We start from the raw sequence: 19,256 nt of genomic DNA, 5'->3' as shown, positions 1-19,256 counted from the left end.
GAGAATAGTGAGTAGAGAGAGCAGTAAGGAAGCTATCACAGTAACGAGACTCCAGATCACCAAGTCCTGTAGGTGGTGAAGGATGGAGAGAAATGGATGAATTCAACTGATATTTACAAATGGTGCCAGATGCTGGGTGACGGGAGCAGAAGGAGCAAGTGGGTGGGGAGACGGTGTGGGTTTGGCTTTGGTCCTCACTGAGTGTGAGAAGCTTGTGTGACACTCTTAGGAATGGGGTCCAACAGGCGGTTGGATAGTGGTTTTGGAGATTAGTAGAGAACTCTGGGCCAAAAGATATGATTTGGGGAGTGACTGAAATTTTAAGTGTTAGTCACTCAGTCACGTCCGACTCATTTTGACCCCATGGACAGGCTCTGCTGTCCATGGGATTCTCCAGGCACAAATACTGGAGTGGGTTACTATTCACTCCTCCAGGGGACCTTCCCAACCCAGGGATCAAACGTGGGTCTCCTATATTGCAGGCAGATTCTCCACTGTCTGAACCACCAGGGAAATGATCAGCTCAGTTCAGTCGCTCAGTCGTGTCCAACTCTTTGCGACCCCACGAATCGCAGCCTGCCAGGCCTCCCTGTCCATCACCAACTCCTGGAGTTCACTCAGACTCACGTCCATCAAGTCAGTGATGCCATCCAGCCATCTCATCCTCCGTCATCCCCTTCTCCTCCTCCCCCAATCCCTACCAGCATCAGAGTCTTTTCCAAAGAGTCAACTCTTCGCATCAGGTGGCCAAAGTACTGGAATTTCAGCTTTAGCATCATTCCTTCCAAAGAAATCCCAGGGCTGATCTCCTTCAGAATGGACTGGTTGGATCTCCTTGCAGTCCAAGGGACTCTCAAGAGTCTTCTCCAACACCACAGTTCAAAAGCATCAATTCTTCAGTGTTCAGCTTTCTTCACAGTCCAACTCTCACATCCATACGTGACCACTGGAAAAACCATAGCCTTGACTAGACGGACCTTTGTTGGCAAAGTAATATCTCTGCTTTTGAATATGCTATCTAGGTTGGTCATAACTTTTCTTCCAAGGAGTAAGCATCTTTTAATTTCATGGCTGCAGTCACCATCTGCAGTGATTTTGGAGCCCAAAAAAATAAAGTCTGACACTGTTTCCACTGTTTCCCCATCTATTTCCCATGAAGTGATGGGACCAGATGCCATGATCTTCATTTTCTGAATGTTGAGCTTTAAGCCAACTTTTTCACTCTCTTCTTTCACGTTCATCAAGAGGCTTTTTAGTTCCTCTTCACTTTCTGCCATAAGGGTGGTGTCATCTGCATATCTGAGGTTATTCATATTTCTCCCGGCAATCTTGATTCCAGCTTGTGCTTCTTCCAGCCCAGCGTTTCTCATGATGTACTCTGCATAGAAGTTAAATAAGCAGGATGACAATATACAGCCTTGATATACTCCTTTTCCTATTTGGAACCAGTCTGTTGTTCCATGTCCAGTTCTAACTGTTGCTTCCTGACCTGCATACAGATTTCTCAAGAGGCAGGTCAGGTGGTCTGGTATTCCTATCTCTTTCAGAATTTTCCACAGTTTATTGTGATCCACACAGTCAAAGGCTTTGGCATAGTCAATAAAGCATAAATAAATGTTTTTCTGGAATTCTCTTGCTTTTTCCATGATCCAGCGGATGTTGGCAATTTGATCTCTGGTTCCTCTGCCTTTTCTAAAACCAGCTTGAACATCTGGACGTTCATGGTTCACGTATTGCTGAAGCCTGGCTTGGAGAATTTTGAGCATTACTTTACTACTGTGTGAGATGAGTGCAATTGTGTGGTAGTTTGAGCATTCTTTGGCATTGCCTCTCTTTGGGATTGGAATGAAAACTAACCTTTTCCAGTCCTGTGGCCACTGCTGAGTTTTCCAAATTTGCTGGCATATTGAGTGCAGCACTTTCACAGCATCATCTTTCAGGATTTGAAATAGCTCAACTGGAATTTCATCACCTCCACTAGCTTTGTTCATAGTGATGCTTTCTAAGGCCCACTTGACTTCACATTCCAGGATGTCTGGCTCTAGATGAGTGATCACACCATCGTGATTATCTGGGTCATGAAGACCTTTTTTGTACAGTTCTGTGTATTCTTGCCCCCTCTTCTTAATATCTTCTGCTTCTGTTAGGTCCAGACCATTTCTGTCCTTTGTCAAGCCCATCTTTGCATGAAATGTTCCCTTGGTATCTCTAATTTTCTTGAAGAGATCTCTTGTCTTTCCCATTCTGTTGTAAATGATAGGAGTGGCTAAAATTGCCAACATTTAGGAGTCAAAGAAATTGCATTCGGAAATGAGCAGATCAGGAGAGTATAGTCACAAAGCCATAGGGGAGTTCTTGGTTAGAAGACCCAACATGAAAAAGACACAGTGTTTCCTGCATTCTCTCTACTTAACACAACCCCAGTACAAAAAGCAATCAGATTTGCTGGGCAAGGTTCTTCCCCTGTATTGACCCAGGGCCTAGCATAACATTAGTACCTGACAAATATTTCCTGATTATATGTAGGGATATGCATCCAATGGAATAATACATGATCTCAGCGAAGAATGGGGTAGATCTATCTGTGTTGATATAGTAAGGTTTATTTTTAATTTTTATTTTTTACTTTACAATACTGTATTGGTTTTGCCATACATTGACATGAATCCGCCACGGGTGTACATGAGTTCCCAGTCCTGAACCCCCCTCCCACCTCCCTAAGATTTATATTAATTAAAAAAACAAAGTGCACATGTGTTAATGCTTTCATGTGTGTGCATGCTAAGTTGCTTCAGTGGTATCTGACTCTCTGTAACTCTTCAGACTGTAGCCCACAAAGTTCCTCTGTCTATAGGATTCTCCAGGAGTGAGTTGCCATGCCCCCTTCCAGGGGATCTTCCCTACTCAAGAACCAAACCTGAGTCCCTTAGGTCTCCTGCATTGGCAGGTGGGTTCTTTACCATTAGTGCCACCTGGGAAGCCAATAATATTACATATAATTATATAAATGATAAATGTATCTTTTTTTCTATAAGGATAATAATAGCTGATACAAAAAGCACTCAGTATGTTCCAGGCACCTGTTTAATCCTTTCTGTTGGGTAGGCAGTACTGTGATCCTGTTTAAACAGATTGGGAAATGGGGACACAGTGGAGGCGACTAGCCCAGGATCCCACAGCTAATCGGGGACAGAGGTGAGAGCTGGAGATGGGCAGTCCACGCTTTCCACGATCCTGCTTCTCACGCAGGTAAGTGTTACCTGGGAAGAACTTGGGTGGGACATGGTGGAGAGAAGTTTACTTTTATTTCACACTCCTGAGTATTCAGAACACTATTTTACCACAAGCATTATTACTTTCATCATAAAAAAAGCTAATTTAAAATTATTTTTTTGAGAACTGAGCTTTAGGTACAAGGTGACAGAGTCTCTGGGGACCTCTCAGGAGGTCCTGTGGGCTGCCTGATGACGAGAGGGATGGGCGTGGGCTGGCTGAGGACACAGCCCAACTGGCTTGTGAAAGGAGATACAAGGGGATAACTGGTTACTTTCCATATAACCCAAGTTGAGCACAGGCAGCATTGAAAGCACAGTGGCCAGTCTCTGGCTTTGGTTTTTCCAGTAACTTTTGCTTTGGTAAGTTTCTCTCACTTGGAAATTCCCCGCCGTGGATTCCTGCATACATGGCTTCAAGGGCTTCATCCCATTGATTTTTCTGTCTTTCCTTTTTAAATTAGGCAATATAGTACAATAACTGAAAAAGTTAAAATCAGTTTGAAAGGGGTAAATGAGAAATCCTACTCCCAACTTCTCTGTTTCCATCTTGACCCTTGTAGCTACTACTTTTTTCTTTCTTTCTTTTGTAAACTTTCAGTGATTGCTTAGGCACATTCAAGTATATATGCACATATATATTCTTTTTTTTTTTTGACTGTGCCTCTCCGCATGTGGGAGATCTTTGTTCCCTGATCAGGGAACACATATATATCCTTATTTTTATTTTTTTCCTACATACTCAGAGTCACTGTTTTTTCCCTTTCTAAACTGGCACGCACAGAGCTTTCTCACTGCCACCTCCTTTTTTTAGAGTTAAATAAGTCCCTGTCTATTGCATGGGTTTAACGGGTGTTCTCTGAGTGTGTTCCCTTGACTTCACTGTTGGCCTTGCTGAGGAGTCTCCAGGTTTGAACCAGTGTTTCTTCTCTGCTTCTCTATATTTAGATTTCTTTCCAATCAGCAACTTCCTAGCAACTGACTGCATTTGTACCCACATTCCCCTTAATGAAGGGTAACTGGAGGCTTTACTTCTTCGCCTTCTCCTCCAGGGCACACAGTGAGGGCCAGCCCTTTCTGGATGGCCCTTGGGGTAGCAGCTCACACCTGTTCCTTTTCCTGGTTAAAAAACAAGCTCGGAGTTATTTCCACTTGAATCTCTTGTCACTGGCAGTTTTCATCTTCTTGGAAACAGGTGTGCTGAGGCAGAACCCCCCCGCCACCTCCCCGGGTATAAATGGTTAGAGTTTAATTGTATAAACACCTGTTGATGGAGCCCTGCGTTGGCTGAACAGTTATGAAGTTACATGTTTCCTTTCTCTTTTTGTTTATTTTTTAACCTGTGTTTTATCATGGCTCTGAATTTGTTGTCTGATTGCTAACTTCCAAACACTCTGAACCAGCTCCATCATGGAGGAGAGGGGATTAGGGGAAGAGGAAAAAACTCACCCGCAGAGATCTCTGGAGCTTGCCCTAGAGAGGCAGAACACTTGGTTAATTGAGGATTATCCTGCTTTAACAGTCATCCCTTGGGGTGTGAGCTGAGCAGGGGATGGCAATATTTCGTTTTAATGAAGGTGTTGGTGTTTCTCCACCGGCTTATCCTTCACAAGCGTTTTCTCCCTGGCTTTGGTGGCCCACCCTGGAGTGCTCCCCTCTGCTGCCAGCATGCCCACCCAGCTGGAGACTGCCATGGACATCATGATTAGAACCTTCCACCGCTACTCCTGCAGGGAAGGAGACAGGTTCAAGCTCAACAAGGAGGAGCTGAAGATGCTCCTGCAGCAAGAGCTCACGGAATTCCTCTCGGTGAGTCCGGTTGTCCTCCCCGTTCAGGTGAGGGTGGAAGCCGTGCCCATCCAGGGACAGCCTCTGTGCCCACCGTCTCCTGGGTTCTGTCCACACCATGTAATTCCTATCGAGATTCTAAATCCCGGGGAGCAAACACTAGGACCTTTGCTGTGTCTGTGGGCACATATCCCTTTCCATGGTGTCTGGGGTGGGGGGTGGGGGAGGCGGGTAGGGTTTCCAGGTGTTGGAAATTATATTTGAGGCTTTTGTCAATTATTCAATGTCGTAGTGCAGCAAAAGTACAGCCAGTTATACTTGGTTGGAGCTATAGTTACACCAGTGACATAACCTGGAGCTCTATCCAGCCGTCTGTAAATGAGTAAATATAATGTTTGGGGCCAGAAATGAAGCCAGGGGTACTGCACGCTGTGGTAGCAAATTTCCTAGTGAATGATAAACACTAGCAAGTTTGTCAGCCAAGAACAAGCTGATTGGGACTGAGGCAAGAGATGTGTGGCCTGTGAACAGCAAACAGATTTACATCTCAAAACAGGCAGGAGTTGAATAAATCCACAGGTGAAACCTTACAATGGAGTGTTTGGAGCCTACCCTGAGGAAAATGCTCACTCTGGTGTTTTTGGAGCTTTGGAGTTTTAGTACACGTTGTAGCCTGGCATGATGTTATTCTGTCCAAACGCTGTGTTAAAACAGTAGTAATTATGACAATCCCTTATCCCCACCCTCTATGGGAAAAAATTTAAGAAATTTAACATACAATACCTTTTTAGTGATTTTAGGAGTCCCCAAGAACATTTTTATTTTTCAAATTCAATTTGGCAACTGTCATGTAACATTTAGAATAAAAGACTTAGCAAGTGAAACTTGGCACATTGATTTATTCAAGTGAAATTTGTGATTGTTTTTGATTGAATTGATCAGTTTAGTTTAAATGTCCAGCCATTTAGTGGTTGGCAGCTAATAAGAGGACAATGGGGAATTCTTGGAGGAAATGAACTATACTTTGGGAAACATTTCTCATCAACCTCTAATTATAGGAAAAGTGGGTGCTGCATAGCCGCATACTTTCTGAACCTTGTGTTCCTCAATGGGCTCCTTGCTTTCCTTTCCACCAATAAAATAGAGTCATTCTTATAAGATCTACCCTTTATTGGGTGCCTCTGTTTTGTTTTGTGATACACAAAACAGGCTGTCGGATAATATATAATATGATATGCCTTATTGGGGACAATACTTATACCAAAAAAGTATTCATTGTTCATCTGAACTCCACGTTTGATTGAGTGTCCTGAATTGTTATTTGCTAAATCTAACAACCTCGTGCTAAGTGCTCATAAAAGTGTATTGAGATATCCCCTCAATTTGTAGGAGATATTATTCTACTCATTTGATGAAAAAGGAAATATTAACACGTTAAGTGATTTGCTGCAAGTCTTGTTGTTGGTAAATGGCAGAGTCACTCACGCTCCCTGGTTGGCTTCAAAGCTCCCTTCTTTTCATGTCCCCCCACGCCCCCCGACCACTGCTGCCTCCCCCCCGTTCTGGCCCTCCACCTGTGCTATCTGGTAAATGCATTATTCAGCAGCAGCAGCTCACTTTGATGTGTTGCTGTTTGCTCCTCTTGGTGTTTAGGTCTGAGGACTATATGGACTGGGGGCGGAGGCCCAGACTCATTTAGAATGTGTGCCCGGGTTCACACTCACCTGCAAACAGGCTCTTGGAAATTGCTTTTGATGCTATAAATGGAAATGGAGACTTTAACGTAAAGGGAAGGGGTGATTTCAGTTGTCATGAACCTCAAAACCTGGGAGTTAGAAGCTTTCTTTTTCCTTTTAGTGCCAGAAGGATCCCGAGCTCGTTGATAAGATGATGCAGGACCTGGATGTCAACAAGGACAAACAAGTGGATTTTAATGAATTCGTGGTCATGGTGGCAGCGCTGATGGCCACTTGTAATAACTACTTTGTAGAACAACTGAAGAAGAAAGGAAAGGAAAGACAAGTAGTAAGCTAATACAAAGGCAGAAATATATCCACAGTTACTGTTCGTCTGTTCCTTCCAGAGCCATAGTCACAGTAATGCCATTTATAGGTATGATATACATGTATTATAATCAGTTGCTAGGATTATTAGGTGATGTATACGTTAATAAATTGATTTAATAAATATTCCAAATCTTGTATGCCCTACTTGGAATTTTCCTATGTGTATGGAATTTTCCTATTTTTATTGAAGTGTAGTTGGTTTTCAATGTTGTGTTAGTTTGAGGTCTATATCAAAGTCATTCAGCTATATATATATGTGTGTGTGTATATATATTCATTTATATATATATATCTTATATATCTTTTTTCAATTTTTTCCAATAAAGGTTTTACAAGATATTGAATATAGTTCCTGGTGCTATTCAGCAGGTCCTTTTTATTTACCTATTTTTTATATAGTAGTATGTATCTATTAATCTCAGTTAAAAATGTTATATGGTTTTTTTGTCTGTTAAAGAGAGAGCATCACAAAAATTAGCTCTTTCAAGTGAGACTAGAACTTAGCAGATTTCTCACAGATGTTCATCACCCTTCAGTTGTACTTTGAATTTATCCTATCAAAGAAATAAATTGGTTCTTGCATCCTCTTGTGATTCAGCTTCAAGAGGAAGAAGCTGTGGGTCTGGAAGCAGAAAAACCGAGAAGTGGGAAGAAGCGCTGGCTTTCGCAGTGAGTTAGCTCAGGACCTCTGGAGAAGGAAATGGCAACCCACTCCAGTATTGCCTGGAGATTCCCATGGATAGAGGAGCCTGGTGGGCTACAGTCCACGGGGTCGCAAAGAGTCCGACATGACTGAGTGACTTAACTTTCAACTTTCAACTTAGCTCAGGGAAGGGCTAAGTCCAGGGCTAAGGCGTTCGGTCACCCTTGGGGGCTGGTGGAGAATTACTGACTTGCCCCTGCTGCTGCTGCTGCTGCTAAGTCGCTTCAGTCGTGTCCGATTCTGTGAGACCCCATAGATGGCAGCTCACCAGGCTCCCCCGTCCCTGGGATTCTCCAGGCAAGAACACTGGAGTGGGTTGCCATTTCCTTCTCCAATGCATGAAAGTGAAAAGTGAAAGTGAAGTCGCTCAGTCCTGTCCGACTCTTAGCGACCCCAAGGACTGCAGCCCACCAGGCTCCTCCGCCCGTGGGATTTTCCAGGTAAGAGTGCTGGAGTGGGGTGCCATGCCCCTGGGGTCACGTAATTCTGAGGCAAGCGTCTTGCGGTTTCCATTGGGCTGAGTTTCCGTGGCCAGTGGGGAGGAGGGCTTCCTGCACCTGCTCTGGGCTCCCGTCCCTTCCCGGTCCTCTGCAAAGCCCCTCCCATGTGTCCTGCGCCTCTCAAATAAACTACGACTCAGGGTCTGCTTGGAGGAGACTCCAACTGTGATGGATCCTTTGGAGAATTTAAGAAAGGGAATGGTGTGATTCTATTTTTAAGTCCTTGTCCCAGCTGTGGTGTGAAGAAAGAGCTAGAAAGAGGGCAAGTGTGGAAGAGGCCGTGGGCTGTCTTCTGAGGGAGAAACAATGGCATCTCAGGCTGGAATCGGAGCAGGGAAGATGAAAAGCAGCAGCTGAATTTGCTATCTTTCGGAGGAGAGAGTGATAGGGCTTTCGGAGGGATTGGTAACGAGGCATAGAAAAGAGAGCAGTCCAAGACCGTAGGGTGGGCACTCTATTGCCTATCTGATATCCACTCCCCCTGTCTTCCACATACTAAAGCCCTGGTTTGTGCAGGGTAGCAATGTGCTGAGCTAAAAAGTCTTATTCCCCAGCCTCTCTTACATCTGAAGTGGAGCTTGTAACACAGTTCTGGACAATGAGAAATAAGCAGAAATCTACTAGGAGTTTTGGGGAATTTTTGCTATTTCCGTACAGGCTCCGTGCCTTACCTTGTTAATTCCTTCCTTTTCTTTCCATTGGCATGTAGCTGTGAGGCTGGAGGTGGGGCTGCCATCTTGCGACCATGAGGACAGGGAAGAAAAAAGGAGCCGGGACACTGTTGGCTGAGAGGAAACAATAACTGCACTGCTCTGGCCTGCCTGCCTCTGGTCCTCTCGTTATGTGAAAGCAAACAAAAACTGCTCCTTGGTTAAGCTGGATTCCGTTATACACAGGTGAATGTAATCCCTAATATTTAGATTTTGGCTCAAGCAGATGATGTACTTTACGGAATGGGAAAGACTAGGGTAGGAGCAGCTTTGTGTGGGGACATATGGGAAATAGCTCTGTTTGAGATTCCTGTTGGACATCCAAGTGGAGGTATCACATGAGTGGTTGGATATAGGACCTAGTCCAGATCTCAGATTAAACAAGAGACTGGGAATACAGATTTGGGAGCCATTAGCATCTAGACGGTGTTTAGCCACAAGACTAGAGAAAATCATTTAGGAGGAGAATGTGGATAGAGAAGAAGAAAGGTCCAATGGTTAGCTCTCAGGAAAAAGGGAAGCCAGCAAATGATACAGCAAAGTTGTGGTCAGGGAGTAGAAGGAAAACCAGGTGAGTGTGGGGCTTCAGGAGCCTAGGGAAAAAAATGTCTGGAGAAAGAAAGAGGGTGAAATCCGCTGAGAGGAGGAATAAGTTGAGAACAGAGACATGCCCTTTATGTTTGCCAAGACAGGGGTCATCAGTGAATCAATGACCCTGACCAGAGTGATTCTTTACAGAGGTGCCTGTCTCCCTAGTTCAGGCTTCCCTGGTGGCTCAGACAAGAAAGAATCCACCTGCAATGCAGGAGACCTGGGTTCAATCCCTGGGTCAGAGAGACCCCATGGAGGGCATGGCAGTCCACTCCAGTATCCTTTCTTGGAAAATCCCATGGACAGAAGAGCCTGGTGGGCTATAGTCCATGGAAATGCAAAGAGTCGGACATGACTGAGCAACTAACACTTTTATCTCCCTATCTGGCTGCTGCTGCTACTGCTAAGTCACTTCAGTTGTGTCCAACTCTGTGCAACCCCATAGACAGCAGCCTACCAGGCTTCCCCGTCCCTGGGTTTCTCCAGGCAAAAACATTGGAGTGGGTTGCCATTTCCTTCTCCAATGCATGAAAGTGAAAAGTGAAAGTGAAGTCACTCAGTCATGTCTGACTCTTAGCGACCCCATGGACTGCAGCCTACCAGGCTCCTCTGCCCATGGGATTTTCCAGGCAAGAGTACTGGAGTGGGGTGCCATTGCCTTCTCCGATAGTAGGTGCTTAATAAATATTTAATAAGCAAATAAAAGAATCTGCCAATTGTTGATTTTCTAGTGCTAAGTAAGACTTGTAATTTTTTCTTTAAATAGGATAGTATTTTTTATTTCCTGTAAGCCAATTCTGAACAGATAGGACAGAATTTAGAAGTCAGAACATTCTAGAAAAGAAGTATTTATTTCTTCTATCCCTCAAAAGGTTGGAAGAAAAAAATTGAACACTTATTTCAGGGATATTTAGGATTTTTTTCTTACAAGAAGGTATATTGCTTATGCAAGAGAAAATCTGACTATTCCTCAGGGGTCTTTAAACTTTTCATTTAATTTGGTCCCCAGGTTTACATATTCTTAAATGAGCCACTAATTTATGAGAAGTAAATCCAAAAATTTCCCACATTTTATTCAAGAAAGGACATTCTCAACAGGGAGAAATAAATGGAAAAACAATGTTCATTTCATGGTGTTTCTAAAAATCGATCAAAAGTGAGGAAAAGTAATTTATGTGTCAAATTAGATTTCAAATGAGTAAAAATTACATGATGTACCAAAAGCTCTTTTCTAGTATAGACTTTGTTTTATATGTCTGTGAGGTATTTACAATAAGTTTGCAGGAGGAAAAATTGATTATTTCTTCTGCTCAGAGGCACTGACCTTGCATTTCTGGAGCTCAAATCAACTTTAAACAACATTCAAGGATCATCTCTAAATTAGTACATTCTGATGTTTAACATTTTCTCAATGTGGTTACTGGAAGACAAGGCTTATGGAAGGCAACAGCCTACATTTGCTTGGGGCCCTAGCCTGGATATGTGACTGACAATACAGACAGCTAGAAAGCATTAACAAAGCCCCCAGACCTTGAGTTTTAATTTTAAGAGCAGATTTTGTATTTGCTTAAGAATCAGGGGCTGAAAGAAAGCTTTCCGGAAGCAAAGAAATGGGGAAAGGATGTTAGAACATGGGCCAAATCGTGCAGTTCTGAAGTCCCAGGACATGTTGTTATTTGGGGTCTCCTAGGGTGTGGGAGAGCAGGGAATGGGGCTGGAGAGGTAGGGCTTGGAATCAGAAAGGGCCTTGAGTATTAATGTGAGAAATTTGAAACTTATCCTGAATGTAATGATACATCATTTTTTCTTATTACTTAAAGCAGTTTTTATGTTTCTAAATGTCCCCCTAAAATATCTGAATCTTTAAAGCAGTGTTTGGTGTGTTTTAAAAATTACTAATTTTACTTTTTGGCTGTGCTGGGTCTTCGTCGCTGCGCAGGCTTCCTCTGGTTGTGGTGAGCAGGGGTACTCCTCCTGCGGTACCTGGGCTTCTCCTCGCAGTGGCTTCTTGAGCGGAACGCAGGCCCTAGGTGCATGGGCTCCTGTGGTTCCAGCTCTAATGGAACGCAGGCCCTAGGTGCATGGGCTCCTGTGGTTCCAGCTCATGTGGAACACAGGCCCTAGGTGCATGGGCTCCGGTGGTCCCAGCTCTGGTGGGACGCAGGCCCTAGGTGCATGGGCCCCTGTGGTCCCAGCTCTGGTGGGACGCAGGCCCTAGGTGCATGGGCCCCCGTGGTCCCAGCTCTGGTGGGACGCAGGCCCTAGGTGCATGGGCCCCCGTGGTTCCAGCATGAGGGCCCAGTGGTTGTGGTGCATGAGCTTTAGTTGCTCCACAGAACACGGAATCTTCCTGGACCAGGGATCAAACCTGAGTCCTCTGCACTGGGAGGCAGATTCCTGTCCCCTGTACCACCAGGGAAGTTCCTAAAGCAGTGGTTTTCAATTCCAACTTCACATTATATTCAGCCAAGGTGTTGCCTAACAATAGAGATGAATATGAGCCCCCTCCCACTCAGATGCTGATTCAGTTGTTCCGGGCGCAGGTGAAGATGGTGGTAATGGGGCAGCCTGAGCACCTCTGGTCCAGCCTGGATTCTGCAGCTCATGGTTTTTATCCAACCTACTTTCTCAGGTTGGTGCCACTGGCTGCCTGCCACCTGGAGAGGCTATTTTTCCCCTTGACTTCTCCACCTTTCTCAGTTTCTTATCAAGAAAGGGAATGCTATGAGGTCATTATGTATGTGTTTTCAAAGACTGTTGACTACGGTGAAAAGTGTCTACTGTATATTAACTTTAAACAAAGGAGGTTTGATATGGTCCCAATTTGGTTTTTAAAAAGTGCTATAACATGAGTTTTTAAGATACTATCTTGTTTCTACTTGCAGTTTTTCACTTTCTTTATCCCAGTCAAGAAAAGTAAGGCTTCCTTACAAAGTGAAGGGCTATGCAAGTTGCCTGAAAACCACTTGTCTTCCTAGCTGTTGTTTTCCAGAGCTAAAGCCATTAAGGTAATTACGTGAGAAGCATCCAAGGAAAGTGTCAACAGAAACAGAATTATTCTTGAAGAAAGGGTTTCCCCAGAGCTTTGGAGGAGAGACATTTCTGGTCCTTAGAGGAGTGCAGGCCTCAATGTCTGAATGACCTCTCCCTGAAATCCTCTTCTAGGATTCCCATCTCCCCATCTTCTTTGATGTAGATCACCTACTACATGGGGTTGGTGATCAGTTAAGGGTATACTCTGGGTTTCTACCATTGGCTTTTGTAAGTTTAATGTTGTTTTCTCCAACTTTCCTGTAGAATATAGTGCCTATTGTCTTGAGGCTGCAGCCAAAATTCTAAATTCTAGAAAAGAGCCTGGAAAGGAACCCCTCTAAATATTCACCATGGATAGTGGCTTTGTAGGTGATCTTCATGTTTTCTTTATACTTTCATCTGATTTCTGATGCTTCTGGTGTTTCAGCAATGAACAATAATCAGAAGAAAGTATCCTGTTATTTATTTTTATTAGAGAATTGCCATACTTTAGCTTTACATGTCTTTATTCCTTCCTTACCCGCCTCTTACCAACTAAAATGTCTTTTGGTCTGAAACCACTTTGTCACACTTGCCTTTCACCATATTCATTTGGGTCATGTTATAGATTCCACATATAAGTCATATTACATGGTCTCTTACGGGAGTTTGTTTTTTTGACTTGCTTCACTTATTATGATAATCTCTAGATCCATACCTGTTGCTGCCAATGGCATCATTTCATTCCTTTTTGTGGCTGAATAGTATTCCATTGGGTTTATATACTCTGTCTTATTTATTCATCTGTTGATGGATATTTAGGCTGTTTCCATGTCTTGGCTATTGTAAATAGTGCTGTAAGAACATTAGGATGCGTGTGTCTTTTCAAATTACAGTTTTCTCCAGATATATGTCCAGGAGTGGGATTAGTTTTTTGAGGAACCTCCATACTGTTCTCCACTGTGGTTGCACCAGCTTACATTCCCACAAACAGTGTAGGAGGGTTCCCTTTTCTCCACACCCTCGCCAGTGTTTGTTATTTGTTGACTTTTAAATCACAGCCATTCTGACTGTCATGAGTTAGTACCTCATTATAATTTTGATTTGCATTCCTCTGATAATCAGCAATGTTGACTTTCTTTTCCTGTGCCTATTGGCCATTTGTATGTCATCTTTGGAGAAATGTCTATTTAGGTCTTCTGCCCACTTCTCAGTTGGGTTGTCATTTGTTTTGTTACTGAGTTGTATGAGCTGTTTATATATTTTGGAAATTAAGCTCTTGTCGGTTGCATCACTTGCAAGTATTTTCTCCCAGTCTGTAGGCTGTCTTTTCGTTTTGCCTATGGTTTCCTGTGCTGTACAAAAGTTTGTAAATTTGATTAGGTCCCATTTATTTATTTTTGTCTTTATGTCTATTTCCTTGGGAGGCTGACCCAAGAAAACATTGGTCAGAAAGTTTATGTCAGAGAGTGTTTTGCCTGTTCTCCTCTAAGAGTTTTATGGTAGCGTGTCTTACATTTAAGTCTTTAAGCCATTTTGAGTTTATTTTTGTGTATTGTGTGAAGGTGTATTCTAGCTTTGTTGATTTACACGCAGCTGTCCTACTTTCCCAGCACCATTTGCTGAAGAGACTATCTATTGTCCATTATACATTCTTGCCTCCTTTGTTGAAGATTAATTGACTGTAGGTGTGTGGGTTTATTTCTGAACTATTTTGCTCCATTTATCCATATGTCTGCGTTTGTCCTCAAAGTATTTTTAAATTAAGCTGGGTACTTGGTTTTTTTTAAAGCCATAATGCTATTGCACAGGTAGCTACAGTATAGTGTAAGCATAATGCACTTTTATGTATACTGGGAAACCAAGAAGTTTGTGTGACTTGCTTTATTGGGTAGTCACTTTATTGCAGTGGCCTGGAACTGAACCTGCAGTATCTGAGGCATGCCTATATTTATGTATAAAAAATAATTCCTGTTTCACCCATCTAATAATGTTTTAGAACATATGACACCTGAGATTCGTAGCTTGACTTTTATCCAGCATGGTCCCATATGCTCTTCATAGACAGTCCCAATAATTCTGACTGACAGGCTTTGGTATTATTGATATTGTCAGGCTGTCTAGGTTTGAGGTGGTGACAAACACAATCTCACAATCACACAAAATCAGGAATGAGGTACGTAATCATTTGGCCATTCTGTCTTCCAGAGGTCAAGGGGAATGTTAGGTCTGAAAAATCAGAAATTGACTGTATAGCAAGGCTAGAATTGAGACTTAGTGCACCTCAGTACCCAGTACTTCCATTGTGTTAAAGTTCTAGTTTCCTGTTGGTGGGCATTTAGGTTGCCTCCCATTATTTTCCTGTTACAAACAGCGCTGCAGTGACAATTCTGAAGCATGTATCTGTGCTAACTTAGGGAGGCTGTACCAGTCTGCTCTTGCTGTCATAACACGATGCCACAGACTGGGTGGCTTGAACAGTAGGAGCTTATCTTCTCACAGTCCTGTGGGCTGAGAAGCCCAGGACAAGGTCCAGTCACTTCCATTTCCGGTGAGGGCTCACTCCCCGTCTTGTCCACAGCTACCTTCTCACTGTGTCCTTACCCCTCTCTTTCTCTTCTTTTTTTCCTTTTTCCTCTTTTTAAAAGGCTAAAGTCCCATCAGATTAGGGCCCTCCTTTGAGACCTCACTGAACTTTAATTACCTCCTAGGAATGTGAAGTCAACTGGGCCTTAGAAAGCATCACTACGAACAAAGCTAGTGGAGGCGATGAAATTCCAGTTGAGCTATTTCAAATCCTGAAAGATGATGCTGTGAAAGTGCTGCACTCAATATGCCAGCAAATTTGGAAAACTCAGCAGTGGCCACAGGACTGAAAAAAGGTGAGTTTTCATTCCAATCCCAAAGAAAGGCAATGCCAAAAAATGCTCAAACTACCGCACAATTGCACTCATCTCACATGCTAGTAAAGTAATGCTCAAAATTCTCCAAGCCAGGCTTCAGCAATACATGAACCATGAACTTCCAGATGTTCAAGCTGGTTTTAGAAAAGGCAGAGGAACCAGAGATCAAATTGCCAACATCCGCTGGATCATGGAAAAAGCAAGAGATTTCCAGAAAGACATCTATTTCTGCTTTATTGACTATGCCAAAGCCTTTGACTGTGTGGATCACAATAAACTGTGGAAATTCTGAAAGAGATGGGAATACCAGACCACCTGACCTGCCTCTTGAGAAACCTATATGCAGGTCAGAAAGCAACAGTTAGAACTGGACATGGAACAACAGACTGGTTCCAAATAGGAAAAGGAGTACGTCAAGGCTGTATATTGTCATCCTGCTTATTTAACTTCTATGCAGAGTACATCATGAGAAACGCTGGGCTGGAAGAAGCACAAGCTGGAATCAAGATTGCCAGGAGAAGTATCAATAACCTCAGATATGCAGATGACACCACCCTTATGGCAGAAAGTGAAGAGGAGCTAAAAAGCCTCTTGATGAAAGTGAAAGAGGAGAGTGAAAAAGTTGGCTTAAAGCTCAGCATTCAGAAAACTAAGATCATGGCATCCGGTCCCATCACTTAATAGGAAATAGATGGGGAAACAGTGGAAACAGTGTCAGACTTTATTTTTTGGGGCTCCAAAATCACTGCAGATGGTGATTGCAGCCATGAAATTAAAAGTCACTTACTCCTTGGAAGAAAAGTTATGACCAACCTAGATAGTATATTCCGGAGAAGGCAATGGCAACCCACTCCAGTACTCTTGCCTGGAAAATCCCATGGATGGAGGAGCCTGTTAGGCTGCAGTCCATGGGGTCTCAAAGTCGGACACGACTGAGCGACTTCACTTTCACTTTTCACTTTCATGCATTGGAGAAGGAAATGGCAACCCACTCCAGTGTTCTTGCCTGGAGAATCCCAGGGACGGGGGAGCCTGGTGGGCTGCCGTCTATGGGGTCGCACAGAGTTGGACACGACTGAAGCGACTTAGAAGCAGCAGCAGCAGATAGTATATTCAAAAGGAGACACATTACTTTGCCAACAAAGGTCCATCTAGTCAGAGTTATGGTTTTTCCAGTGGTCATGTATGGATGTGAGAGTTAGACTATAAAGAAAACTGAGCACCAAAGAATTGATGCTTTTGAACTGTGGTGTTGGAGAAGACTCTTGAGAGTCCCTTGGACTGCAAGGAGATCCAACCAGTCCATTCTAAAGGAAATCAGTCCTGGGTGTTCTTTGGAAGGACTGGTGCTAAAGCTGAAACTCCAATACTTTGGCCACCTCATGCGAAGAGTTGACTCATTGGAAAAGACTCTGATGCTGGTAGAGATTGGGGGCAGGAGGAGAAGGGGACGACAGAGGATGAGATGGCTGGATGGCATCACGGACTCGATGGACATGAGTTTGAGTGAACTCTGGGAGTTGGTGATGGACAGGGAGGCGTGGCGTGCTGCAGTTCATGGGGTCACAAAGAGTCGGACATGACTGAGCAATTGAACTGAACTGAACTGAAAGCCCCTATCTTTGAAGATGGTCACAAAGGGACTAGGGCTTCACCATATGGATTTTGAGGGGACACAAGGCAGTCCACAGTAGAGTCAATCTGTAGGATTAACTCCTAAGACTGAAATTGACTTGTTGTGTCAAAGGTAAATACATTTAAAATGTTATTTTACAGTGTTGAGTTTCCATCCAAAAACCTTACACCAATTATAGTCCCAGATCTCTATGTGAGTTGTTTTTCCCCATCTTCACTAATTCTGGATATTATCCAACTTTATTTTTTGCCAGTATAATAGCCTTTAAAATTTGCATTTAAAGACTTATGGATGTTTTGGAGTGTCTTGCTATATGGTTGCTGGCCATTTGTGGTTCTTCTTCTGAAACACATACTTGACTTCAGTTGGCATTGGGAGCTGAGTCCACTGCTGAGACTTCTTCCCATGCAGTGTTCACACGTGATGTCCTGATGCACACAGGGCTCTCTTTCATTGGACTTTGCCTAACTTAGGAAGGACACGTCTATCCAGCTCCTATGAAAGGTTATTTGTTGTTTAGTCACTAAGTCGTGTCTGATCCTTTTGCGACCCCATGGACTGTAGTCTGCCAGGCCCCTCTATCCATGTTACTTCCCAGGAAAGAATACTGGAGTGGGTTGCCATTTCCTTCTCCAGGGGACCTTCCTGACCCAAGGATCAATTCTGAATATAATGTAATGCTACTTACTTCTTCAACATAGAGCACATTTACCCAGAGTGATACGTAAACTTCCAGTAAATGCACCTAGTTTCAACATTATAATAATCAGCAAGAAATATACTCCACAACCATCTGCTGGATTTCCATCGACCATGGGGACACATGATGTCAGGAAGTTCCTGAGTGCTCATCTAGGGCTAAAGAAAGTGGAAAACGTCCTTGAAAAGTGTTTCTCTCAGGAGGGGTCTGTCTGGAATAGTGCTGACTGTCTTGAGCAGTGCCTAGCATTTAGGGCAAAGCACTCACTTGATACTTGGGCAGAGAGTAGTGAGGATGAGTCCACAGCAACATCAGCCATCAGAGTGTGGCTTTACCCTAAAACTTGCAACTTCCACAGTAAGAGAAAAATCTGTCACCTCTTCTTATTGTAACAGTAATAAACGTTAACTGTTGGGTGAAAATATGGACATATTCTTTTAAAAATGCCCTGACACACGTGGTAACAATAATCACTCAGTGGTATCGTCCAATACAAAGTTCACAATCTAGTTCTGTGGTGGTCTCCAAATGTCTCTTCTTGCCCTTGGTTTGTCTGAATTAGAAACTAAACAAGATCCACACATTACATTTGATTGTTAAGTCTCTCGAATATCGTTTAACCCTCAACAAGCCCTCTCTCATTTTCCCACTATGCCCATGCTGCAGAATTCAGGTAATCCTGTGGAAAGGCTGACAATAAGGAAACTCAAAAGGAGTTCAACTTCCCCCGACATTCAGGTAATAGATTTGGGGGAAAAGATGAAAGTGGTAGTTCAGTGATGGAGCGAGGAAGGGCTGAGGGAGTGAGTAGGGCTGCAGTTCAGCCCCTGCCACGCTGTCTGCATGGCTTTCTCTGTTTGGCCACACTGTGTGGGATCTCATTCCCTGACCAGGGACCAAACCTGCGCCTCCTGCATTAGGAGGCAGAGTCCTAACCACTGGACCACCAGGGAGGTCCCTGCTGCCTGGATTTGAGGAAGAGGCTAAATGTCTAAGATGGGGAAAGGACAAAGTAGGCCCTAGGACAGGAGAAAGATGAGAACGCAGAGAAAGATAGGATGAGGGGACTGGAGAGAGAAGAGGCTGATGAAACCAGATTGACATTCTCGTCATATCAAAGCAGTCGAGTCATCTTCTCAGAGCAGAACAGATTCCCCCTGAAGAGTTACACATTTATCTGGTTTATGTTTTTCCTTATACATTTCCATGGTATGTATGAAGGTTAGGTTTTGTCTCTCCCAGCTTCCTGCCTTTGATTTCCTGTTGTGGTTCCTCTGGATGTTTTATTATCGATTTTGTTGTCTATGAGTTAAGACAGCGTCTTGACCACTTAGTGGCTGAGGCCACTGCCCCATTCAGTCTATTTGTGGTTCTC

General features: G+C 43.5%; 1 protein-coding gene across 1 annotated transcript; it reads left to right on the top strand.

Annotated features, from left to right (window-relative positions):
* Positions 1-4,015: 4,015 nt before the first annotated feature.
* LOC120852597 (protein S100-Z-like) lies at positions 4,016-7,701 on the top strand. The gene is made up of 2 exons (XM_040225928.1): positions 4,016-5,081; positions 6,918-7,701. Exons 1-2 carry the CDS (start codon positions 4,941-4,943, stop codon positions 7,092-7,094), a joined length of 318 nt encoding a protein of 105 aa, XP_040081862.1. The 5' UTR covers positions 4,016-4,940; the 3' UTR covers positions 7,095-7,701.
* Positions 7,702-19,256: the final 11,555 nt, after the last annotated feature.

Source organism: Oryx dammah, unplaced genomic scaffold, assembly GCF_014754425.2.
Source record: "Oryx dammah isolate SB20612 unplaced genomic scaffold, SCBI_Odam_1.1 HiC_scaffold_26, whole genome shotgun sequence".
NCBI lineage: Eukaryota > Metazoa > Chordata > Mammalia > Artiodactyla > Bovidae > Oryx > Oryx dammah.
This window is presented reverse-complemented; position numbering and strand designations above follow the sequence as displayed.